The following is a 26667-nucleotide window of genomic DNA, read 5'->3' as shown; positions in this document are numbered from 1 at the left end:
AGGGCATTCTGTACAGCTAGCATCTCTTTTTGGTTGATGTGAAGATGAATTTGACTTGGGCTCCAGTGGCCCTGAATACATATTATGTACATGTGTGTCCCCAGGCATAGTCTGATGAGTCTGTGGTTATGGTCTGGGCGGCTTGGGGTTGAGTAAATGGCAGTCCTTTGTTGTGGTTGCATGCTTCTGACCACTAGAGGAACTCTGTCCTTAGACAAGGTATGATCAGAATAACTGTTTCCAGGTCCTGAGAATGTTGGCACCAAAGACATTTTTAAAGTACCATTGGAGTTTCCTCATATGCAGTCTTGCATATAGAATCAGCAGTATACATGAGGCCATGAACCCTAAAGCTTGCAGTATTTTTCTTGCAGACAGCTGGGTTCTGGTGGCCATTTGTTTGAAGTAGTTTGTCAGATAGACTTGTCTTCCTGAGGTGAGGAATGCCATCTGGGAAGTTGTGTCCAAGCTTGCTCCCAGGAATACAATGTTTTGACTGGGTACCAGTTTTGATTTCTTTTCGTTGATGGTGTACCCCAAGGAAGTGAGAAGGTTCATCACAAATGTCAGGTGCTGCAGCAGCAATTCCTGACTGTCCGCCTGAATCAGGAAGTCGTCCAAGTACGGGTAAATTTGGCTATCTCTCAACCTGCAGTATGCAATGGCTGGAGCCAAGCATTTTGTGAATACTCTGGGCACAGTAGATAAGCCAAAGGGAAGTGCAGAGAACTGATAATGCATAGACCCTGTCCTGAAATGTAGATACTTCCTGCATGATTCCCTTATAGGTTTATGCAGATAGGCTTCTTTTAAGTCTAGGGTGACTAACCAGGCATCCTTGGCTAGCATAGGAAGAAGCTGTGAAGGGTAAGCATTTTGAATTTTGGTACCACCAGGAAGGTGATGAGAATGGAAAGATCCAGGATTGGGCATCAAGAGCCCTCTTTAATGGGTACCAGGAAGAGTCTGGAGTAGAATCTTTGACCCCTCTGTTCTACTGGAACCGGCTGAATACTTCTGATATTGAGCAGGGAAAGTACATGGTTATGAACCTCTGCCCACTGGTTTGGAGGAAGGTCTGGAAACCCGTTTGGGGTTGGCAGTGAATTGAAATAAAATATGTGCCCCTGGGATACAATGTTGAGGACCCACCAGTCCTGAGTGATGGACATTCAGTTTTTTGCATGAAGGACAAGTTTTCCTCCTAAGGGCACAAGCAACTGGGCAGGGCTAGGGAAGGGAGTAAAGAAGTCATTGTGAGCTTTTTCTGTAAGGAGGTGGCTTAACACTCCCTGCTTTAGGAGTGGGGGCACTCCATTGCTTAGATCTCTGCATACCCCGAGAATGAAGTCTGGGTGGTCCGTTTCCCCTGGGTCTGGTTTGAGAAGGCCTGGAGGGGGCTGGAATGGACCATGTTTGGAAAGGCAATGCCTACTGAATCTAAGGGGTTGCACTTGTAAGAATTCTTTAACAGTCTACATAGACTTCGCTTTTTCTTCCATCATTGTAAGAACGTCTTCTGCTTTGGTGCCAAACAAACTGTCCTTATTCAAAGGAGCATATAGTAACTTTGATTTGACATGGTCTGGCAAGGTCTGCTCCTTCAGCCAAGCATGTCTTCTCAGGACAGAGCCAGTGACAGCTGCCCGGCAAGTTGCTTCTAGGGCATCAAAGCCACACTGCAAAGTATGCTTACTGACTTAGCTTGTAGAGTGGATAAGCTCCAGCAATTCTTTATTTTCTGCACAGAAAAGGTTGCCACTTTTTGTTTAATAAGTTCCATAATATGTTGCTGGTACTTCAGCATGTGAAACTGACAATTCAATGCCCTAATAGCAAGAGTTGCAGAGGTATATACCTTTTTACCCTCTCTGTCCAAAGCTCTGGAATCCCTGTCCGAAGGGCTGGGATTCTTGGCTGTAGCAGCCTTGATACCTTTAGGCCCCTGGGAAATTATCTCTGGTCAGCAGTAGGATTCTTGAAAATAAATTTGTGAGTGTCAGGTACTCTGTAGTACCAACCTGGTTTCCTAGGGGCAGGAGGTAAAGTGTCAGGAGTAAGACTGGATTCCATAAAATCATCGTCCACAACATCCAGGAGAGGGGGCACTGCTAAGGGCCTGTGTTGAGGCACCTCTAGAAATTCTCTGAGTCTCTTTTTGGACTGAGGATAGTCTTGGCATTCCCAGTGGAAATGCTCTCGTAAGTTATGCAAGGTTTCACCACAAGAAAAATCCTCTGGAGAGGAGGCAGAAGGAATGGATTCTTCTGCATCTGAATCCTCATAAGCAGATAAAGGCATATCTTCATAATCAGAAATTTCACAGTTATCAGCTCCTGGTCTGTAGAAGATGAAGGGGACTGGAATCTGTCTCTTAGCAGGGGAAGGCTGACTTCTAATCAGCATAGTAAGGTCTTCAGCCATTCTAAGCATTTGTTTTTGTGGCATGGGAGCAGGTGCATGGGCTTTGGTTGTTGGTTTTCTAGGCATAGTGCATACTCTGGGCCTAAGAAACTCTGTAGTTTTGGTTAAAAAAGAAGTTGTTGGTTTGAGTTGAACATCGGTACAGTGATTAACTGCCTCAGAAGCCAGTGCCTGCTCAGCGGCTCCGGACTCATCCAAGGTAGAGACATCCACAGGTTCCATAGAGTCTCGTGGCATACTGGACTCCGAATGGGTCTCAGTAGAGGCCTGCAAATCCACTGAAGCGGGCATCAGGAGCTGTGAAAGTGCCTCAACGAGTACCAGCAGACTGGCGACTAGCTTAACGGAAGCACGGTCAGCAGTTTTAGACCTATAAGGTCGGTCTCTGTCTTTATCTTTACTTTTTTTGGAATATTGGCAGTCGGATGACTTACTGAAGCCATTTCAGAATACGGAGATTGAGAGTGAAAGAATTTAGCTACAAAGAGAGCCCAACGACAAATGGTTTGGGTATTAAAGAAGGCACAAAACCTCCAGTGAGGGGCGTCGTGGTCTGGGCCTAAACAGGAGACACAGTAAGAATGAAAATCTCTGTGAGGTATTTGCTTTCCACAGGCAAGACAATTCTTAACTTTTTCTGACATCGGTTAGAGCAAGAAAAAAGGATCCCAAACGGGATACTTGGCTTTAGAAGACTTCAGGATTTTTAAATTCGTAAACAAAAATTCAGGTAGTGGCCGACCGGCACTTTCAAATTGATTCTGCTAAGGGCAAGAAAGACTGATGTAATGACGTCGGCGCCTGTTTTTATACCCCTGACGACCTGACGTCAGTCCTGGAGCGAGAGCAAAGATGCAGAAATACTAAGTGTCTGGAATTCGGGCCGACTGAGGGCTAGATAACCCAAGTGTGACGACTGCAACAGTGAAACACGAAGAACATCATATTTTAAGTCTGCTGAAGCTGCAGGCTTGAAAAGAGATTCTGTTAAGGCTTTAAGCTCAACGATTATATCCCATGGAGGAACAAGATATTTTTTAGGAGGTTTCAATAAGAAAGATCTTTTTGGAAATGCCTTTGAAATCTTGAGAGAGGCTACAGCAGTTTGATTTTGTCCAACATGGAAATTAAAAATGGCAGCTAGGTGAACTCTGAAGAAAAACTGGAACCTTTCTGAAAAGGGTTGGATAAAATCTTGGATAGAAGGAAATGGGGCTGAAAAGGGATCTCCCCCTTTAGCTGCTAACCAAATAGAAAATCTCTTCCATTTGCCAAGGTAAATTTTCTGGTACTTGATTTTTGAGAGGCTAACAAAATATGAAACATTTTTAGTGGAAAGCCTAGTATCTCTGGCCACCATTAAAAATGGATGAACCATGGGGTTAACCTCAGTATCTCTAGATTTGTGGGAAGCTGCCTGGATGGGCAAGTCAGAAGATCTGGAAGGTTGTCCAATATCCAGGTATAACAGATGAGGCCAGAAGAAAGGGAACCACACTTGCAGAGGTCAAAAGAGGACCATGAGGATTACATTGGCCTTGCACCATACAGTTTCCTGAACAAACTATGCTAGAAGAGGAAAGGGAGGGAATGCCATATGGAAGACACCGAGGTCAAATGCGGACTAGAGTTCCTCACGATTGTCCCTGTGGAGGGATTAGGGCGAAGTAACTGCTGCATTTGTGGTTTAGGTACGAAGCAAAAAGATTGCAGCATTGTTGGGCTCCAGTGGCTGAAGAAAGTACAGTAGTGTACACTTACCGTAAATGTAGATGTTAGAGTGTATTCACTGTTGCAGTTATTACATTTGGGTTATCTGCCTGCAGGTAGCCTTCAGCTTTCCTGAATACCAGAGTCTTGGATTCCTGCGTCGGACACTGTCTCTTCTTCCATAACGTCAGGTCATCAGGATATAAAACATGCAGCCGACGTCTTTACATCAGTTTTTCTTGCCCCAGATGTCAGGTGCCCCCATAATTGGAAGCAATTATGTTATGTTACACCTCCATCAAAAAGCAAATACACCAGAAAGCTTTAATACACCAAACAAGAAGGAAAGGTAGAGCCAAGAGAAGTCAGGGGGCTGAAGGGAGGGTAACCAGGACTGCAACAGTGAATACAACCGAACATCTATATTTATTGTAAGTGTACACAACTGTACTATGTTCTTCGTGTTTTAATGTTAGTCATTACATTTGGGTCGATTCCCAAAGCTAAGGAAGGGACGAGAAAGTCAGAGAGCAATAGGACCAGCTAATAAGCCCTGCAAGACTGCAGTGGCAAAGCCAGCTCTGGATTTAGAAAAAAAAAGGCATGTGGTAATGCTTGGTGAAGGTATGTACACAGCTCCAGGTAGCAGGTTCTAGGATGTCCCTGGCAGGGACTCCTCTGAGGAAGGCTGTAGAGGTAGATGCAGTCCTGGTGGAATGCGATCTTATCTCCTGTGGGTTAGGTTTTCCATAGTGCTTATCGCAGAAATTAATGCAATGGGCTATCCATTTAGAAATGGCTTGCTTTGAAATGGCCTTCCCCTCTGCCCCTGCAGCAAAGCCCACTAGCAGCTGTTCAGATTTTGAGAGGCTTAGTCCTGTCCAAATAAAATCTAAGTTGTCTGTGCACATCCAAAGAGTGCAGTATTTGCTCACCTTTGTTTTGTGAATTCGGGAAAAAGGTAGGCAAATGAATGGACTGATTTAGGGCCACGCTAGACACCACCTTGGGCATAAAGGAAGGATAGGCCCGGAGGGAAACTGTCTGCATGGAAAATAATGTAGGGCTCCACTGCCATGAGGGCCTGTAATTCAGACACTCTTCTTGCTGAAGTGATGGCTAGAAGGAAGGCCGTTTTCCAAGAAATGAATTTCAACTCTGCAGTTGCAGCTGGTTCAAATGGAGGGAGAGTGAGCTTTTCCAATACAAAGTTAAGGTCCCAGGCTGGAGTAGGGGCTCGCCTTGGGGGTCTTAAGTTTTGGCCCTTCTGAGGAATTGCTTTAGCAAGGGGTGAGAGAAGAGGGGTGATTCAGTATTATAATGTGCTGAAATGGCAGAGGCATGAATTTTAATTGAGAAGGATAGGCCCTTGTGGGGCATTTCTGTTAAGTATTGAAGAATATGAAGTAAACTGGGCATTGTTGTGCCCATCCCCCGAGTCTGGCTCCAGGAACAGTATCTTTTCCAGTTTTCAACATAAGATTTTCTAGTACTAGGCTTCCTTGCTTCCAGAATGACATCTAGCACCTGCTTACTGTGGGATGCTATTGGGGAGCTCAAGGAATTAGCCAGGCTGCAAGGTTCAGGGTTTGAAGCTGAGGGTGTAGAATCTGGCCCGTCTGCTGGGACAGCAGGGAAGATGTCTGAGGTAGGTGTCATGGTTCCAGCAGTATCCTACTGGGTAAGAGGGGGTACCAATACTGGTGTGGCCAGTCTGGTGCAATCAGTATTGTCCTTGGTTTGTCCTGTTTGATCTTTAGCAGAACCTTCGAGAGGAGAGGCAGAGGGGGAAGGCATAAACCAAGAGGCTTTCCCAGGTAAAGGACAGGGCATCCACTTTCCAAGCTTAACTGTGGGGAGTCCTTGTGCAGAATTTGTCCAAATGGCAGTTTTGAGGGGAGGAAAACAGGTCTATCTCTGGAGTCCCCCATTTGTTCCTCAAGAGGTTGAATATTTTTGGTTCCAGTTTCCATTCGTGTGGGTCCATGAGATTTCTGCTTGGGTCGTCTGCCAGTGAATTTAGCTTGCCTGGCAGGAAATGAGCTTGTAGGTGCACTTGGTAACTCAAGGCTGTATTCCACAGAGCCATGGCTAGTCTGCAGAGAGAGTACGAGTGGGTTCCCCCTGCTTGTTTATGTACCACGTAACTCTGGTGTTGTCTGTCTTTACCAATAATTGTCCTGGAAGGATGTGGTCTTTGAAGGCTGGCAGGGAATTCTGTACAGCTAACATTTCTTTTTGGTTGATATGCAGGTGCATCTGACTCGGGTACCATTTGCCCTGAATGCACTGCTATGACAAGTGAGCTCCCTATGCATAGTCTGATGAGTCTGGACAGTTACCACACTTTCGGGTTCACCATTACTGTGCGTTGCACAGTAAATAAGTCGACAGGGGGGGCAAGCCCCCTGCACCTCACCCACCCCCTGCTACTTAAATATACTAACTATGGGATCACACTATAGTGAGGGAAATGCTACTTAAATATACTAACTCTTGGAATCGCACTATATTGAGAGAAAGGATACATTTTCTGATCCCCACTACAGTGCGAGCTGCATTGAAATGTCGGAACTAACAACAGTGAATGCTGTATTGCATTTGTTGTTGTCAGTTCCGACATTTTCTTTTTCGAGTTAATGAGTCAGTGACAGCCAGATTCGATATTTTGTCAATCGCATGAACTGCGATCGACAAAATGATAGTAAACCAGATTTGATAACCCAAAGGTGAATCGCATGAAAAAAAGGCAATATTGGATCAGTATGTTAAAGGGCATCTTTCAAACATTTAACCTTACAACTAACCAGAATATAATACAGCATGCTTCAATTTAGCTTTGTTCCACTATTTCCTATAAGGTTGAAACTTATGAGCTAGCAACAGCATCTAACTCTAGATACCTACCAAACACAGTGAAGTGTAAGTTGGTAGGAGCACACATTTCCACAGGAAAAGCAACTATAGAATTAGTCTACAGACAACAGTTCGTATTCAAATACCCAGGCAACAAGGAATAGACTGAAATGTCTGTACAGATTTGCAAACATGACACTTGGAATTCCCTACATAAGGTATGGTGGATCACAAATGCTACTGTCAGTTATGACCAGAGTCCTTGTACTCCAATGACTAAAAGTAGGTGAATTTCACTGGTGTCCTGGCCAAATTTCCACTCATAAGTATGAATAGAATTTCAGACCCCTTCTGAAAATACGCTATGCCTAGTAGGACTAACCCCACCAATAAAAAGAACATATGGACAGTTTAATAAAGCCAAATCAACAAGTGTGTTATTGGTAGGTGGGTGGAAACTAGCACATGTGACGAAAACTGATGAAAAGACACGGAGAACATGTAAAACGTCAGTGAGAAGAGGATCAGGACTGAGCCCCGAATCCTGTAGCTTTGAGGCAGTAATCTTAATAAGCAATCATAAGAAACCTGTCAAATCTCAAGTTCCAAATGGCATGGGTAGCAAGTGCCACAGAGTACTAAGGCGTCCAGTGGTGTTCCACAAGGGACAGTGATGGGACCTAGTTCAGCAGGGGATAGAATGAAAGGGAGCCCCTTGTTGTGGTAGCAGGCCTCTGCCCACCAAAGTAACTCTGTCTTTATGCAAGGAATGATAGGAATCATTGACTCCAGGTCCTGAGAATGTTGGCACCATAGACTTTTTAGATCACCACTGTAGTTTCCTCATATGCAGTCTTGCACATGGAATTAGTAGAATGCAAGAGGCCATGAACCCCACAGCTTGCAGAATTTTCCTTGCAGATAGCTGGGTCTTTGTGGCCAGTAGTTTGAAGTAGGTTGTCAAATAAACTTGTTTCTCTGGAGTGAGGAAAGCCATCTGGGAAGATGTGTTCAAGCTTGCTCCCAGGAATACAATCTGTTGGCAGAGTACCAAGTGAGATTTCTTTTCGTTTATGGTGTACCCCAGTGAGGTTAGAAGCTTCTTTACGAATGCCAGATGTTTTAATAGCAAGCCCTGACTTTCTGCCTGAATCAGACAATCGTCCAGGTATGGGTATATTTGAATATTTCTCTGTCTGCAAAATGGAATGGCTGGAGCTAGACACTTTGTGAATACCCTGGGCGCAGTAGATAAGCCAAAGGGAAGTTCAGAGAACTGACAGTGTATGGAGCCTGCCCAGAATCATAGGTATTTTCTGCAAGCCTCCCTTACTGGAATGTTCAGATAAGCTTCCTTTAAGCTTAAGGTTGCCAACCAGGCATCTATTTGCCTAGCATAGGAAGCAGCTGTTAAAGTGTTAGCATTTTGAATTTTGGGATTACCAAAAAGGTGTTTAGAATAGAGAGGTCCGGGATAAGACGCCATGAGCTGTCTTTTCTGGGTACCAGGAAAAGTCTTGAATAAAAATCTTGTCCCCTTTCCTCTGCTGGGACAGGCTGAATAGCCCTGATACTTAGAAGAGAGAGAACCTACTGTTGAGCCTCTGCCCACTGATTTGGGGGTAGGTCTGGCCAACCGTTTGGGTTGGTAGGGTGTGGAAGTGGAATCTATAGCCTTGGAAATCTATATTTAAAACCCATTTGTCCTGGGTTATGAGTTTCCAGTTTTTTTATGCAGGGCAACCTTTTCTCCTAAGGGAGCAGGCAGTTGAGCAGGGCTTGGAAGGGTTAAGGTTAAGTTATTGCGACATTTTTCCATAGGGGGGTGTCTTACTACTTCCTACTTTGGAAGTAGGAGCCCCCTACTGCTTAGGCCTGTGCGTAGCCTGAGACTGTAACCTAGGTGGCCTGCTGTTCTTGGGTTTGGACTGAGAAGGACTGGAAGAGACTGGACAGGACCAATTCTTTGAAGGCCAATGCCTACTAAATCTAGGAGGCTGTACTTGCAGGAAATCTTTAACAGTTTGCATAGATTTAGCTTTTTCATCCATCTTTTTGAGGACTTCTGCTTTATTGCCAAACAGGCGGTCTTGGTTTAAGGGAGCATCCAGTAATCTAGCTTTAACATGATCTGGCAAGTTTTGTTCCTTAAGCCAAGCATGTCTTCTAAGCACAGACCCAGTGACAGCAGCTCTGCATGATGCTTCAAAAAAATCAAAACCACATTACAAAGTATGTTTACCAACTTGTTCAGCAGAATGCATTAAGTCCTGTAATTCTTTGTGCTCAGCACAGCCAGGAATCAACATCATTTTCTGTTTAAGTAGTCCCATAATATGCTGCTGGTATTTTAACATACGAGCCTGGCAATTTAAAGCTCTAATGGCCAAAGTAGAAGAAGTATATACCTTCTTACCCCATCTGTCCAAGGCTCTAGAATCTCTATTAGAAGGGGTAGGGTTTATGGCAGCAATAGCCTTAATGCCCTTTGGTCCTTGGGAAATGGTCTCTGGATCCGCAGTAGGACTCTTGAAGAGGAACTTGTGAGAGTCAGATACTCTTTAATACCTATAAGGTTTTCTGGGAGCTAGAGGTAAAGTGTCTGAGGAAAGGCTGGAGTTCAAGAAGGCATCAATGTCCAGAACTGGAGGGATAGCTAAAGGCCTGTTTTGAGGGAGGAATAAGAATTCCCTAAGCCTCTTTTTGGAGTCAAAGTAATCCTGGCTTTCCCAGCGGAAATGTACCCTAAGAGTGTGCTGGGCTTCACCAAAAGAAAAATCCTCTGTAGGGGAAGCAGAGGGAATAGAATCCTCTGCATCAGAATCCTCATATGTAGATAGGGGCAAATCCTGGTAATCAGAAGAAACAGAAATATCAAATTCCTGATCAGAAGAATCAGAAGGAAAATCAGTTCTAGGTCTCTAGGAGGGGGAAGGCTGGCTTCCCCTAACTAAGGTAATAAGGTCTTTAGCCATTCTAAGCATTTGTTTTTTAGGCATTAGCGCCTGTGCATGCAGTCTGGACGTCGGTTTCCTAGGCATGGGTTGAGATTTAGGCCTGGAGAAAGAAGATGGCATCGGTTTAAAATGCAAGTCTGTAGGCCTGAATACACCCTCAGAAGCCAGTGCCTGCACAGCGGCTCCTGACCCATCCAAGGTAGAGCCATCCGCAGGTTCCATAGTCGAAGAAGCATCTTGCGGCATACCAGACTCCGAATGGGTCTCAGTAGAGGCCTGCGGATCTGATGTAGCATGTATCAGGGGCTGCGAAAGTGCCTCACTGAGTACCGGCGGAATGGCGACTAGCTTAACGGAAGCGTCATCGGCAGTTTTGGACCTATGCAGTCTGTCTGTCTTTATCCTTATGTTTTTTCAGAATATCGGCAGTCAGATGGCTTACTGAAGTAATTTCTGGATAGTTATATCGAGTTCAAAATAAGTTGCTGCAAATATAAACAGATGACAAATAGTTCGGGGGTGGAACAAGGCACAGAACTGACAGAGAAGAACATTGTGGTCTGGGTCTAAGCAAGGAATGCAGTACAAATGAAAATCTTTATGAGGTATTTGCTTTCCACAGGTAATACAATTGTTAACTTTTAGTGATATCGGTTAAGGGCGAGAAAAAGGATCCCAAACGAGGTACTTAGCTTTTTTGAAGACTTTGGTTTTGATACTCGAAAACGAAAATTTCAGGACTTGGCCAACAGGCACTTGCGAACGGTTTCTGCTTCGGGCACTGCGCGGCAAGAAAGACTGATGAAATGGCGTCGGCTGGATGTTTTATACCCGACGACCTGACGTCAGGGAAGAAGAGACTGCATCCAATGTAGGAATCCAAGACTCTGGTATTCAGGACAGCTGAGGGCTACCTTCAGGCAGATGACCCAAATGTGATGACTGCAACAGTGAAACACGAAGAACATCGAAGAATTTAGTGACAATGAGAGCCTGATGACGAATGGTTCGGGTGTTGAACAAGGCACAAAAACAACAGCGAGGTAAGTCGTCGTCTGGGCCTAAACAAGTGATGCAGTAAGAATGGAAATCTCTGTGTGGTATTTGCTTTCCACAGGCAAGACCATTGTTAATTTTCTGACATTGGTTAGAGCAAGAAAAAAGGATCCCCATCGGGGTACTTAGCTTTAGAAGACTTCAGGATTATTCAATTTGTAAATGAAAATTCAGGTAGTGGCCGACCAGCACTTGCTAACTGCTTCTGCTTCGGGCTCCTCGGCACGGAAGACTGATGTAATGGCGTCGGCTGCCTGTTTTTATACCCCTGACTTGTCAGTCCTGGAGCGACAGCATCCGACGCAGAAATACTAAGTCTCTGGTACTCGGGCCGACTGAGGGCTACCTGCAGGCAGATAACCAAAGTGTGATGACTGCAACAGTGAAACATGAAGAACATCTACCTTTTCTCTTGACCTGGCCAGAACGCTTTCAAAATCCTTGGACACAGGGTCCGAAGAGACACCCACCCCATTACAACTAGATGAAGTAAGACCCTCTCCCAACCCAGATCAGAAGTAGACATCATGGCCGAGCTACCTAGTGTGGAGGCATTGAACAAGATAGACTGCTCCAAATATTTTCGTACAGACTATGAACTCAGAGCACTAACACCAATGCTTCGGCTCAGAGACTTTTCCCAACCCAAAGGCACTGGAGTAAAAAAAGTAAGGTACATAGCCAGAGTCTAAATGGACAGGACTGTCAGCTCTAATGTGGGTGTTACCAGGAGGCTGAAATCCAAACAGCAGACTGGGAGAGGAGAAATTAGTGGAGGGGTAATTGGAGACATTTGAGTAACGTCCAGTGTTGACACAGCCAGGAGAACCCCTAGCTGAATTTGCATCCAAAGGAATCTCCACATCATCCTGTCAATGTCTGCTTTGGTAAAGCTCCTTGAAGACCAAACAGACCTAGAAGATGACACTACTGATGGTGATCTAGATGGACACCTCTCCTGAAGGAATGGAGCTTAAGGCTCACCCAGCCCTGGTGAAAAACAAGGCAGTGTAGTTGACTGGATCTGAGGGGGAGTCTAATCAGACTAATGAGGTAACCTCAATGTCAGACTCAAAGATTCTAACAGGACCAGAGACTTTGAAAATGGCAACATTTTAGACACAGAAAATATACAAATTATACTTAAAAAAAAAAAAAACAAACAAAAAAAAAAAAAAACAGGAGGACAAAGGTAAAGATAAAAAGAAAACTGCCCAAAGACAGAGAATAAACAAGAAAACAAAAAAACAAAACATCTACTAGATGAAAAAATCTGAGCCATTGAAAGCGAGACTTTCTAGATCAGACAGTAAATGAGATCGGATGTACTTGGAGGAAGAGAGGGATTATGAGTAGGAGACGAGTCAGAGCCCTGGATCCACCCTTCTAAAGGTGCAGAGGTCAGATTTGACGGTTTACTATCATTTAACCGGATCGCACAACAGCGAATCACGGTTATGTCAAGGCAAAAACCTCGAAACTAAAATCAACGAACAATAACAAAATCGAAGTCTGGTGACTGTAAATGTCGACTTCCACATTTTCGAACAGTTACCACACTTTCGGGGACACCATTACTGTGCGTTGCACAGTAAATAACATGACTGCAGGGGGGGCAAGCCCCCTGCACCTCCCCCACCCCCGCTACTTAAATATACTAACTCTGGGATCACACTATAGTGAGGGAAAGGGTACATTTTCTGATCCCCACTATAGTGCGAGCTGCACTGAAAAGTTGGAACTGACAACAGCGAATGCTGTACTGCATTTGCTGTTGTCAGTTCCGACATTTTCTTTTTTGAGTTAACGAGTCAGTGACAGCCAGATTCGATATTTTGTCAATCGCATGAACTGCGATCGACAAAGTGATAGTAAACCAGATTTTATAACCCAAAGGTTGAATCGCATGAAAAAAAGGCAATATTGGATCAGTAGGTTAAAGGGCATCTTTCAAACATTTAACCTTACAACTAACCAGAAAATGATATGCTTCAATTTAGCTTTTTCCACTATTTCCTATAAGGTTGAAACTTGTGAGCTAGCAACAGCATCCAACTCCAGCCACCTACCAAACACAGTGAAGTGCAAGTTGGTAGGAGCACAAAGTTCCAGCAACTATACAATTAGTCTTCAGACAACAGTTCATATTCAAATACCCAGGCAACAAGCAATAGACTGAAATGTCTGTACAGATTTGCAAACGTGACACTTAGAATTCTCTACATAAGGTATGGTGGATCACAAATGCTACTGTCAGTTATGACCAGAGTCCTTGTACTCCAATGACTAAAAGTAGGTGAATTTCACTGGTGTCCTTGCCAAATTTCCACTCATAAGTATGAGCAGAATTTCAGACCCCTACTGAAAATACACTGTGCCTAGTAGGGCTAACCCCACCAATAAAAAGAACATATGGACAGTTTAATAAAGCCAAATCAACAAGTGTGTTATTGGTAGGTGGGTGGAAACTAGCACACGTGACAAAAACTGATGAAGAGACACGGAGAACATGTAAAATGTCTGTGAGAAGAGGATCAGGACTGAGCCCTGAATCCTGGAGCTTTGAGGCAGTAATCTTATTAAGCAATCATAAGTTGTTGTTTGTCTTTCGGCTTTTTCCCGGCACGGGGTCGCCACAGCGAAACTCCGGTCCACTAAGGACTGGCAGTAGATTTTTTACGAAATGCCAAGGTGCCAGCTTGACGCCCAACCTTCAATAAAGACACGCCCATTTACGCATGCATGTCTTTCAAACGCTATCCAACCGCGGGCAGGACATGCAGACTCCACACAGAAGGCATTCCCAAGCCAAGCTAAGAATCGAACGGGAGAACCTCTTGCTGTGAGGTAACAACGCTACTGATGTACCACGGTGGCAGTTAAGCAATCATAAGGACGCCTTCGCACTCTGAGGCACTTACTTGCTACCCACGTCATTTGGAACTTGAGATTTGACAGGTTTCTTATTAAGCAATCATAAGAAACCTGTCAAATCTCAAGTTCCAAATGGTGTGGGTAGCAAGTGCCTCAGAGTACGAAGGCGTACAGTGGTGCTCCACAAGGGACAGTGACTAGTTCAGCATTTTACTCATCTGATCTCCAGACTATGAATTAAGATCTCTGACTACCCAAGTCTGTAGATGACAATGACTCCCAGTTAAATCTCTGTAGGACTCCAAAGCTCTTCAGCAAGAACTTACTCCCATAAACGGTCTGAAATTAAAATGGTAAAAAATGCAATAATGTAATATTTGATATACAACCCCTCCCTCAACCCAGCATACAGCACAAACACCCAACTCCACAATGAGAACATTGTTAAAGAACTTGGAACTTGAGGTGTTAATTCCCTCTCCCTTGATCATCCAGTAGTAATACTCAGAAAGGCATTCCATTCTATTCTATTCAACCCAGCTAAACACCAAAGGAATACAATTTAGATCTAAAGTGGTTACTGTCCACATGTATTCTGTACTGATTAAGCCAATTATTGAATACAAAGCTCCCTTTTCAGATGTACCTCACTAAATACATCAAACTAGAAAGACTCTAGAGGTCTTAACTAAGATCATAAACTTAACTTTTTCACCATTTTATACATGGGGTCAAGGATGCTGCGTCAACTTTCACCATCTCTGTCGATTTAGTGCCATTCTATTTTCTGCAACAGTCAAGCCTGACAGCCGCAGGTATTCTCTCACACAATCCATCCATCTCTCTGCTGGATTTCCTGTTTTTCCCAAATTATGATTACCAAATCATCTTCTGCTTTCCCTGTACATGTGCCCAAACCACCTATCTGACATTTTCAGCAACTGGAGCTGCTTTGGCTTCTGGTCAGATATAATCAATTTCTTTATCTGTCCTACAGTGCACATACCATCACCCATCTTAAGTACTTCACTGCTAATTACCTCTAGCTTCTTCAGGTTCTCCATTTTCACTCCACACCACTGTTTTGTACACCTCATTGCTTCTCTGACATTCTTCTGACGCACACTACTTGACACATTGACAGTCGGTGGCAGCAATTAGGATTCCAGCTCTGACCTCCTCATTCACGGCTTCCCTTCTCCTCAACCATCCATCTCAGATACTTAAAGCTGTTAACTTGTTCCACTATTTTCCCTTGTATCTCAATTTTCAGCTTCTACTGACTTTCTCCCCATTTGCTGCCATAACATTGGTCTTCTAAGCATTCAACTTCTAACAAGGTGCCTTCAAGTTTTGCATTCCATTCTTTTATCATTTGCTGAAGTTCTTGTCCAGATGCGATTTTGTAATGCCACATCATCAGCATACAACTGGTTTGCAGATTTGCCCCTCCAACCTAAATAGTTCTGAGCAGAACCCTGATGCACATCCACTCCCACTGAGAACGTCCCAGAGTTCTAAGATCATCACTGTCTTAGAAACTCTAAGATATCAGAAAAGACTGGAAACAGTCCTTTTATTTTTCAGTATCTTACAGACTGAAGAGAGATCTATGCCATGCCTTTTTGCACCGTTAAGGACTTTGTGGTCCTGTATCTTTTACATCTGGACAAACTGGACAGTACCCAAATACCAGGAAAAGAGATCAAAATCTTCATCAGCAGATGAAACACAATGAAGAGATCCCACCTCTGGAATAGACTCCTGCTGCAAACTGACCAGTGTGATAGATTACTTTCCTTCCAAAAGAAATTGGATAGGTATTCACAAATCCACTCCAGCTCGACTGACCCAGTCCTCCTTGAAAACAGAAATACAGTGTAACGGTGGGTACTAGCAAGATGTGAAATGACAGCAAGACTCAATTGCCTTACCTTTCCTGTGATCCTAGGAATAGCACATGTAAGCATCCTCCTGACAAAATGCTTCTAGGAATGCAACTCTCAATGCCCATGCCAGGTAGAAAAAGTCTCACATCCACATTAAAAACAAATCTTAAAATAAAACTCTGTGCTGTATTTTTGTTTAAGCTTTCAAATGTCATCTGAAGAGACAGTACAACAGTATAAAACTGTATATCAAAAGGAGTCCCAAGGATCAATAAAATCTGCCTTTTAAGTTTGTAGCACTGACTATGTTATATTCTTGAACTGGGACATACTTAAGATTTTAGCACCTACTGCAAAAATCTGATGTAAAAAATGGTAGGACATGGGTAGGGTGAAAAAAAATGGAAAACTACAACAGTGACTGCCTGGAAAGCGAGATCCAAAGAAAATAAACTAAAGTAGGCATACAACGTGGGGAAACTAAGTATCTTGGCATAATAAATGGGTAGGTCAGACAAACAATGCAATTCTTTTTGGCTGCTAAATTCAAGCATGTATACAAAACATATCACTCTCTCACTTGTACTTTTAATTTCAGAAAATATAAATTTAATTGCAGTTACATAAAATCTTAATAAATATTATATTTAAGAAATACATTTTACACTCTTATTACTCACAATTTAGAATCGGAAAAAGATCGTACTAAACATTGTTCCTTCTTCACTGCCAAATCATCATTACAGCTGGGAGACAACACCTACAGAGAAAATATGCAGAAAATATTCGATGACTACTCAAATTTGAACATTCATGTCATTCTGATGGCAGTTAAGGCTGCCAAGGCAAGTTTTTTATTTTTTTTTATTTAAACAAGCAGCTTCACAGTTAATTTACAAATAAGGTCCTCCACATAAACACACCCAAACAAAGGAGACCTCTGAGGCAAAAACACATGCGATCTCCACAGCCCCCCACACCACATACCACGCATAGTCCACACACCTGTGCCTCACAACCACCAAGACTTCACCATAAACCCAACATATTAGTTATAGGAGACGCCATTGTGAGACACACATATGTGCCTCAAACCATGCTGGATAAGGAGAAAGTCATGGTTAGTGGTCTTTCAGGTGCCAGAATCCGCCAAATCACACACACACTCAAGTCTCTCAACAGGTACTGCTATGACTCTGTCATAGTCCATATGTTGGTGTGAAATGACTTGAGACATACCTCTCTCGACCACATGAGGAGAGATATGATTGAGCTAGCAGATTATGTGTCCCAGGCAGGTATGTCCCTAGCCTTAAGCAGCATTCTGCCGTCACCCAGAACAATGCCTCAATACAAACAGAAAATGACTGACTTCTGCAATTGGCTTAGTTTCTGGTGTCATTCCAGGGGGATCAGTAGCTGACAGCCTGGGAAGGTATGATCGACAGATCATGATGCTTTGCCAGAGATGGCCTGCATCTGTCTCACCTGGGCTTAAGGCTTCTGGCAAAGGCTCTTGCCTCCCCTATAGTGCCTTTTTTAGGAAAAGTGAGGAGTTTAAAACTGCCAACATAAAAATTTCAACAAAACACAAATTAAAAGGTCATGTGGCTAAACGTTAGGAGTCTAAACATGAAACTACACTCATTGCAAGCATTCCTAACCCTGGAAAATACTGACACCTGTGCAGTCACAGAAACCTGGTTCAAAGCTGAGGACAGCACCCCAGCCTTACCTGGTTACTCATCCTATAACACATTCAGACCCCAAACTGTGGGCAGTAAAGAAAAGGGAGGTGGAGTTTCAATATACATTTAAGACATACACACCTCCAGGCTGGTCAAACAGTGATGCACAGGAGACACTCCAGGTGTAGTTAACCACTGACAAGACCCCTATTCAAATCATAGCTAGCTACCGGCCCCCAAATCTGACACAAGATGCCCAATCTGCCTACTTGGACCTGTTCGAATCCATCAAGATTCAATCGTTTACCCTGATCCTAGGTGACTAACTTTCCAAACACAGACTGGAAGAACTATTCATGCCAGAGCACAAATGCCCAGAGATTCCTTGGAACACCTAATCGATACCCCCACAAGGGGTGATAATATCTTGGACTTGGTATTAACCAACATATGTAACCACTGCAGCATCCCTATAGTACCATCCTCCCTGGTAAGATCTGACCACAAAGCACTCACTTTTGAGGTCACCATCTCCCCCAACCCCCCTCTAGCTAGGATCTCACACAAAAACTTCTCCAAAGCTGATTACAGCCTACTGAGGGATGGTAAAAACAGTTTTACAGCCCCCTCCTTCTCTGTAGGAACTGGCACCAATATCCAAAACTACAGCAAAGCACTATACGAGCATTTATATAGATGCATGGAATCAGGCATACCCTACAGGAATAAATCATCCTCTGCAAGGAACAGTAAACCTGTCTGGTGGACATCTGCAATAAACAAACTCCTATAACAAAAGGAAAAAAATTGCTATCCAAGACCAAGAAGGAGCAGGTGCCAAACTGAAAGCAATGTCTCCTTAGCCTGAACAAGCAACTAAGAGCACTAGGGAAATCCTGAGTCCAAATTGGCCACATCTACTAGAGACAATCATAAGGCCTTCTTTCACATATGTCTGCAACCTCAAAGGAAGCACCCAGACCTGTTCAGAACTGGTGGTCAAGGACACCACATATACAAATGCCATAGACATAGCAAACATGCTGGCTGACAGATTCAACAAAAACTTTATCCCTCTGCCCCCCCCCCCCTCCCATCAGTAAATCAGGACCTCCCCAGTACCTGCCCCCTTTCCCTTATATCTATGGAACAGGTCAACACTGCTCTCTCAAAGGCAAAAAATACCATCTCCATGGGACACTAACATCCAAGGCTGCATCCTACGCGAATTCAGGAAGGAACTTGCAGCACCACTAGGTACCCTATTCAACCAAAGCCTGAGTACTGGCTTCATCCCAGCTGAGTGGAGGACAGCCACTGTCAACCCTTTACACAAAGGTGGAGTGTCCACCGATCCGGGAAATTATAGACCCATCAGCCTAACTAGCCTGATCTGCAAGGCCATGGAACGGATTATCACGGACCTCATCAACATGGACACTGGCAACCTCTAAACACTTGATCCCACACAGTTTGGCTTTGTCAAGGGGATGTCATGTCTGCTAAAGCTGGTAGACTCCTTTGTGACTGCCACCAAAGCCATGGATGAGGGGAAGACCGTGCACACTGCCTACCTTGACCAGGCCAAAGCCTTTGACACTATTCCCCACTCGGGCATAATAGAGAAACTCTCTGAACTAGGCATCAATCCATATGTTACCAGATGGGTAGCAAACTAGCTCACTGACAGAACCCATGTAGTCAAAATAGGGGAAGCCACCTCAAACACTAGACCTGTAACAAGCGGCACACCCCAGGGTTCGGTCTTGGGGCCTCTGTTATTTGGGAATAACTTTTCTGATGTGCAGGCAAACCCAGTGGGCTATGGCTGACCAAGTTTGCAGATGACTGCAAGCTGGATGCGGTCATCAATTCCCCTAGTGATGTGGACTTCCTTCAAGAGGGTCTAACTCAGACAAATGACTTGTTCCAGAAACATGGCTTCAAGCTGAATACCAAAAAATGCATCATCCACCCCCTTTTGGGAGAGTGACGTCCCCACAAATTATCACATTAATAACATCCTAAGCACTCAATCAGTCGTGAGGGATCTGGACACCCAGGTTGATAGCAACCTGACACTTTACCACCATGTTGCTTCTGTTGTACAGAAAGCCTTCTACATGGCCCACCTCATAAGTAAGGGTATCTCATCCAGGGACAAGGAGGTCATAACATCCCTGTAGTCTTCCCTTATAAGGCCCATTAGAGTACAATGCCCATTTTGGTATGTACCTCGCAAAGCACATGCAGCAGCTGGAGAGACCACAGAGGTTCCTCACCAGTCGAATCCAGGGCCTCACACATCTACCATACACAGAGAGGGCTTGCCTATCCCTCTACTCGGTTTCATACAGACTCCTCAGAGGTGCCCTCTGTCTGGCAAACAAGACTATCACGGACTCCACCTTGATGGGACTGCTGCATATACACAAGTTAAGTTCCACTCGAGTAACCCGCACGTGTGGCCTCAACCTGGACTGTGACATCAACAAGACTTGTTGGTGGGATAGATTTGTGTCCCAGAGACTCCCCTATCTATGGAATAGCCTCCCTCTCCACATCAAGCAGAGTACCTCTTTACCCCTTTTTAAGCGCAACCTGGATAACTGGATGGGAAACAGAAAACATACCCCTGGGATTCCACCCACGTCCTTGCTGGACAGGGGCATCGGGTGCTGATTTGTCTAAACATGGGCTAAACTCTTGGCTAGGCTAAGGGCCTCAGGGCCAACAGCCTTGTAACCTCCTATGATCCCATGAATAAATCCATTTAGAAGCTCAGCTATCAGACTTGCACAAGCAGGCAATTGGCCAAAGGAGATGACAACTAATGCTCAGTACCAAGCTGATGATGCACCAGCAGTAATGTAGCGAGAAGAGTACAGGCAACCAAGTTACAGTAGTATTTAAAAAAATAATGAAGAGGAGACTTGTCCAGCAAGACAAGGGAATGGAGTAAGAATGCTCTATTAATCTACCTGAGAAACCAGAAACTTTCTTGGAGATAAGAAAACTTTGAAAGAAAATATTTGGATAATGAAGGCAAACATTTTACTGCTGACTAGCCCAGAACTACTTTTTGGCAATTTTTGCTCCTTGTATACAAAAACCCAAATCATCAAAACGGCTTGATGATTTTTCATGAAAGCTTCAGAGAATTACACTGGCACAGCTTCCATGGCATAACAGCTATTGGAATTCTGTTTGATGTGCAATATATTCAACATAGAATGCAATGCAAGAAGGTGATGTTTATACAGCACATATTAAGGTAAACAATGTAACGGGGCCAGCTTCATGTGAATAATCTGTGTAGTGCACTTAAAAAGTGTATAACCCAAAACAGCAAAGATGCTTGCCTCCCATGGTAGAGTTTTGCAACCAAGAGTGGAGCCTCATGGGAAACCTTGACAAGAAGGTATGGAATATCAGCAGCCTACATGTGAATATATCTAGGACCACCAACAGCTTGTGAAGACTGGGAGCATGCCGGGGGGCCACTTGTAGAAATATCAGTAATTACAAGAGATCATAAACTAACTTGAAAAACAAAGTCTGTGGATTTCAAGACATTGTTTTTCTCGGAAAGACTTTGCAAATGAACAGAAGGTGAATCATAAGTAACTAGAAAGTATAATAAAAAGAAGTATGCTAATCTGTTTTGCAAATCAACTGTACCACTTTATGAAAAGAACACACTTGGCTGAGTAACATATTTCAATGGGCGATGTTGTAGTATACTGGTTCACCAGATGCGCATTAGCAAGCGCTGCCCAAACCCCACCCCAGCTGGTTGACATCCATCTGTACTCATAAATAACTGATATGATGTGGTTCTCATCTTCATCCTGATGAGGAAGCACATGCATGCAGAATTGGATATTCATGGAAACCATCTGTATAAAGTTCAGGAAAAGATTTGCAAATATATCTGGTAGGTATTTGAACTCAATTTCTAAAACATGCATTATCAGACAGTAAAAAGGGTTACTTGCCAGTTCTTAATAGACTACTATTTCAGTCCAATCTATCGGAATTGTAAAGCTGACTTGTCTGTTACCCAGTACCACAAGAACAGCCTTGCGTATTTCACTGGTAAACACTGGTCTTAAAGGTAAACAGCAACAGGGCAGTACCGGTGATGTGCATCTTTACATTACTGTTTTCCCTTTGCTTTTGGAGGTGGGAACACCCCCCTGGCACCCCCCCCACTTCAGTATACCAACTCCAAGATCGCACTACATTGAGGAAGAGAGTAAACAAACACTACACAATGAATGTGAATTCAAGTTAAATATTTTTGTTAAAGTCATTACTGGCATCGCCCGCACTTATTTTAATACAATACACATCGAAGGGAAATAAGAAATTAAAATCCAAACATCACTTTTCTCAGCATTATTGGAGGGAACACAAAGTGTGTTACAGGGCTAGACAAGTGCAAACACATGAACAGACAATGTGCTTATGCAATACTATTTTGAAACCACCTTAATTTAGAAAGAAACTAATCAACAATCAATGTATGCATGATGCCATTGGCAAATCTGCATGGCATGCCAATCATTCATCATTTGCATACCCAATCACAGGCATTAGTTCTGTCAACCACTGTGGCCATGCCCATTCCTGTGCAAAACGGCCAGTGAGCCAGTACACTACAACAAAGCCTTTTAATGTATATTATCTTTTGGGGGGGGGGGGTAATCATAAATCGTGACAAAAACATCCCTGTTCAAGAGAAATATCTATCATTTCTAATTTTAAAAATGACAGATTAGTAAAACATATACCAAGTAAGTACTGTGGTTGAAGCAGCGGTGGTACAGCGGTAGCGTTGCTGCCTCACAGCAAGGAGGTTCTCCTGTTCGATTCTTGGCTGGAGTGCCTTCTGTGTGGAGTCTGCATGTCCTCCCCGCGGTCGAGTGGCCTCCGAAAGACATGCGTGAATGGGCGTGCCTTAGCTGAAAGTTGGGCATCAGACTGGCAACTCGGCACAAAAAAATCTACTGGCAATCATTAGCGGACCGGAGTTCCGCTGTGGCGACCCCTAACCGGGAAAAGCCAAAAAGACAAACAACATACCAAATAAGTACTGCATTCACCACCCAGACCAGAAGCAATATCCTAAAATGAAACTGATTACAATGCAGCTAGCCGAAATGAGCGTAAATTGCCTATGAAATCCAGCATTTGGCACCTGTACAGAAAATGCCACAAGTTAACCCCCCCGCCAACTTTGAGAGTTCTTGGCAAAACATTCAGGAAATGACAACAGGATACTCTGACATAAAATGCATCTTAAGACTACCATACACTAAAAGATTCCAATGCCCCTTAATGTTGAATTTAATTGCAAAACACTACCCCCTTCAACACAAGTTTGGGCATTTCAAAGTCACCAAAAATGTTGCTTTATCTTAACAAATATAATTTTTGTTTCTGATACAACGAAACTCAGTAAACACATATTACATATGTGTGCTGTATTCACATCCAATGGAAGAAGTCAAATACCCAAAACTAATGCGATCAAACGATAATTTGATGGGGAGCCAGTCGATTTAGCAGCTACCACCACTACTCCACGAGTCGTTAAAAAGTCATCACTACCAAGTCTTGAACCCTGTGCACTACAATCACAGCAACGTACCTCTACAACATCTGAGCTGTTTGAATATTTCAAAGTCCATTTGAAAGAATACTCTGAAAACCACTAAACAAAGCTTGAGGATGCATTTCTCCTCACTGTTGCATGACTATGGAATTGGTATATACAAGTTGGGGAATGTGTGTGCATGTTGGGGGATGTGCTCCCACCAAATAACTGGTTTGAAAACTGTAGTTGCAATTCCTACACACTGCACTTTTGTAGCAAAGGAAATAACATCATCCTCCCTTTGGGAGCCTTTCATATAACTTCAGGTAATGCCATCAAGCACACTGTACAAAATATACCCAAGACGGTCATTCAACCTTTAGGGATTTAAAAGTCAGTTCAGTACTGAATCTAACTGCAGTACATTGTCATGCTAAGTTTGCAATCAGAAAGATGTTGGTGTGTTATATGAAACAGGCTTTTTACACCTGTAACAATAAGTCAGGAAAATACGCAATTGACATGTAGTGCACTCCAAGCACCAGTAAAACGGATACACCATTCCAACAGAAAGCAAGTGTAAGGCAGAAAGTACGGTTTTGTACCTACCATAAATGTAGATGTTCGAGTGTTCACCCTGCTGCAGTCATCACACTCGGGTTATCCTGTCATCAGGTGGTCCCGCAGTCGGCCGGATTTCCAAAGTCTTGGTCCGACGTCGGTTGCCGTCACCTCATCCCTGACGTCAGTGCGCCAGGGGTACATATATTGCAACAGACAGCCATTTTCTTCAGTTTTTCTTGCCCCAGATGTCAGGTGCCCCAAAAAAGGTGATCCAAATTAGTACCAAAAGGTGTGAACACTGTACAAACACAAAATTCCTTCAGCTATAAGCAAATACATCAGTAAGGCATAGCAGAGATTTAGCCAGTAGATCAGAGGGGTTGGAGGGAGGGTAACCTGGACTGCAGCAGGGTGAACACTAGAACATCTACATTTATGGTAGGTACAAAACTGTACTATGTTCATCGTGTTACCCTGCTGCAGTCATCACACTTGGGTTGAGTCCCAAAGCTAAGGTAGGGTGGAGGCATCAGAGGGTTAGTGGAGGCAATGAGGCCCTGCAGAACTGCAGTGGCGAAGCCTGCCCTGGACTTAGAATAAAGAGGTAAGTGATGGTGTTTGGTGAAGGTGTGTACAGAACTCCAAGTTGCAGCTTCTAAAATTTCCTTGGTAGGAAACCCCCTGAGAAAGGCTGTAGAGGTAGCTGTTGCCCTGGTAGAGTGGGATCTAATGGAAGGAGGAACTGGTTTCCCATGATGGGTATAACAGAATCGTATGCAATGGCCTATCCATTTAGAAATGGTTTGCTTGGATATGGCCCTCCCTTGAAAAGCTGTAGCGCAGGAAACAAAGAGCTGATCAGTTTTTCTGAAAGCCTTAATTTTATCCAAGTAGTAACGAAGCTGCCTGTGAATGTCCAAGGAATGCAGGAGTCTCTCACCTTTGTTCTGTGGATTGGGGAAGAAAGTGGGTAGGTGGATGGTTTGATTTAAAGCTACACTGGAAACCACCTTAGGCATAAAGGAAGGATTAGTTTGTAGAGAAACTCTGTCTTGATGAAAAATGAGGAAAGGTTCCACTGCCATAAGTGCCTGTAATTCTGAGACTCTCCTAGCAGAAGTTATTGCCAGGAGCAGGGCAGTCTTCCAAGATAGGAACTGAAGGTCTGCAGAAAAAGCTGGTTCAAAGGGAGGTAGCGTTAGTTTTTCCAGAACAAAGTTGAGGTCCCATGTTGGTGTAGGAGCTCTTCTAGGTGGTCTAATGTTTTTTGCCCCTCTGAGGAACTGTCTTAGAAGAGGATTTGAAAATAAAGGCGGATTCATGTCGTAGTGAGCTGAAATAGCTGAAGCATGGATTTTAATTGAGGAGAAGGAAAGTCCTTTATGCAACATCTCAGCTAAATACTGCAGAATGTGTGGCATATGAGGCTGAGTTGCGTCTTGGCCATTAGCTTGGTTCCAAGCAGAAAACCTTTTCCATTTGTCCGAGTAAGCCTTCCTGGTGCTTGGCCTCCTGGCTTCTAGAATAACATCCAGTACTGCTTGTGAAAGAGGGGCTGGTTGGATGCTTAATTGATTTGCCATGCAGCCAGGTTTAAGGTTTTGATCTGGCTGTGTAGAATCTGCTTGTCTTGCTGCGTGAGCAAATGAGGTATTTGAGGCAATATCCATGGTGGGCTGCGAGCCATATTCTTCAATAGCGGGTACCAGTGCTGGCGTGGCCAGTCTGGGGCTATGAGAATCAGTCGAGGTTTCTCCTTTTTGACCTTCAAAAGAACCTTTGTGAGAAGAGGTAATGGAGGAAAGGCATATGTTGTCAGGTTTTTCCAACTGAAGGAGAGAGCGTCCACTTTCCAAGCTTGATGGTGGAATGTCCTCGTACAAAATTTTGTCAGTTGGTAGTTTTGTGGACTGGCAAACAGGTCTATATTTGGTAGGCCCCATCTTTGAGTTATCATTGTAAATATTTGTGGGTCTAGTTTCCACTCGTGGGGATCTTTGATGTTTCTGCTTAGGTCGTCTGCCAATGTGTTTTTCTGTCCTGGCAGGAATTGAGCTTGTAACTGGACTTGGTAGGCCAGAGCTGTGTTCCATAAGATTACTGCTTGCCTGCAAAGAGGGTAGGAATGTGTGCTCCCTTGTTTGTTTATGTACCGCATTACTGTGGTGTTGTCCGTCTTTATTGCAAGTTGTCCTGGCTGTAGTAGATCCTTGAAGGCTGTCAGAGCTTTCTGTACAGCTAGCATCTCTTTTTGGTTTATGTGCAGTTTTCTTTGTTCTGCAGTCCACAGGCCTTGAATGCATTGCCCTGCCATGTGTGCCCCCCAGGCATAGTCTGAAGCATCTGTTGTGATAGTTTGCCTGGATGGGGGCAAGGTGAAAGGCTGACCCTTGTTGAGATGATATGCCTGTGCCCACCACAGAAATTCCTGTTGAAGGCAGGGAATGAAAGATATCACTGTGTCCAAGCTGTGGCTGTGTTGAGTCCATACGCTTTTTAGGTACCACTGTAATTTCCTCATATGCAGTTTTGCAAATGGTATTATCAGAATGTAAAATGCCATGAAGCCCAAAGCCTGCAGAATTTTTCTTGCAGTTAATTGGGTCTTTGTTGCCATTGTCTTGAAATATTGAGTCAGTTGTAATTGCTTGTCTGGTGTAAGATAAGCCTTCTGGGCCGTTGTGTCCAAGCTGGCACCCAGAAATGTAATTTTTTGTGAGGGTACTAGTTTTGACTTCTTTTCGTTTACTGTGTACCCCAGACAATTGAGTAGATGCTTCACAAAAGCCAGATGTTGTAAGAGAATGTCTTTTCTTTCTGCTTGGATGAGGCAGTTGTCCAGGTATGGATATATTTGAATTCCTCTTTGTCTGCAGTATGCAATTACTGGTGCCAGGCATTTTCTGAAAACTCTGGGTGCAGTAGATAAGCCAAAAGGCAGTGCAGAGAATTGATAATGAGTTGAACCTGCAATGAAACGGAGGCATCTTCTGCAACTTTGTCTGATAGGGACATGCAGGTATGCCTCCTTGAGGTCCAACGTTACC

General features: G+C 43.8%; 1 protein-coding gene across 1 annotated transcript in view; it reads right to left on the bottom strand.

The window, feature by feature from the left end:
• Positions 1 to 26667, bottom strand: part of ARID4A (AT-rich interaction domain 4A) — an 877572-nt gene that overhangs the window by 608918 nt on the left and 241987 nt on the right. The window contains exon 9 of the mRNA XM_044073577.1: positions 16447 to 16526. Within this exon, the coding sequence (XP_043929512.1) occupies positions 16447 to 16526 (80 nt within the window). The remainder of the gene's footprint in view (positions 1 to 16446; positions 16527 to 26667) is intronic.

The sequence above is a fragment of the Protopterus annectens genome, chromosome 6.part0 (assembly GCF_019279795.1).
Source record: "Protopterus annectens isolate FY-2018-M chromosome 6.part0, PAN1.0, whole genome shotgun sequence".
Lineage (NCBI taxonomy): Eukaryota > Metazoa > Chordata > Ceratodontiformes > Protopteridae > Protopterus > Protopterus annectens.
Note: the sequence above shows the minus strand (reverse complement) of the source record. Positions and strands in the feature narration are given on the sequence as shown.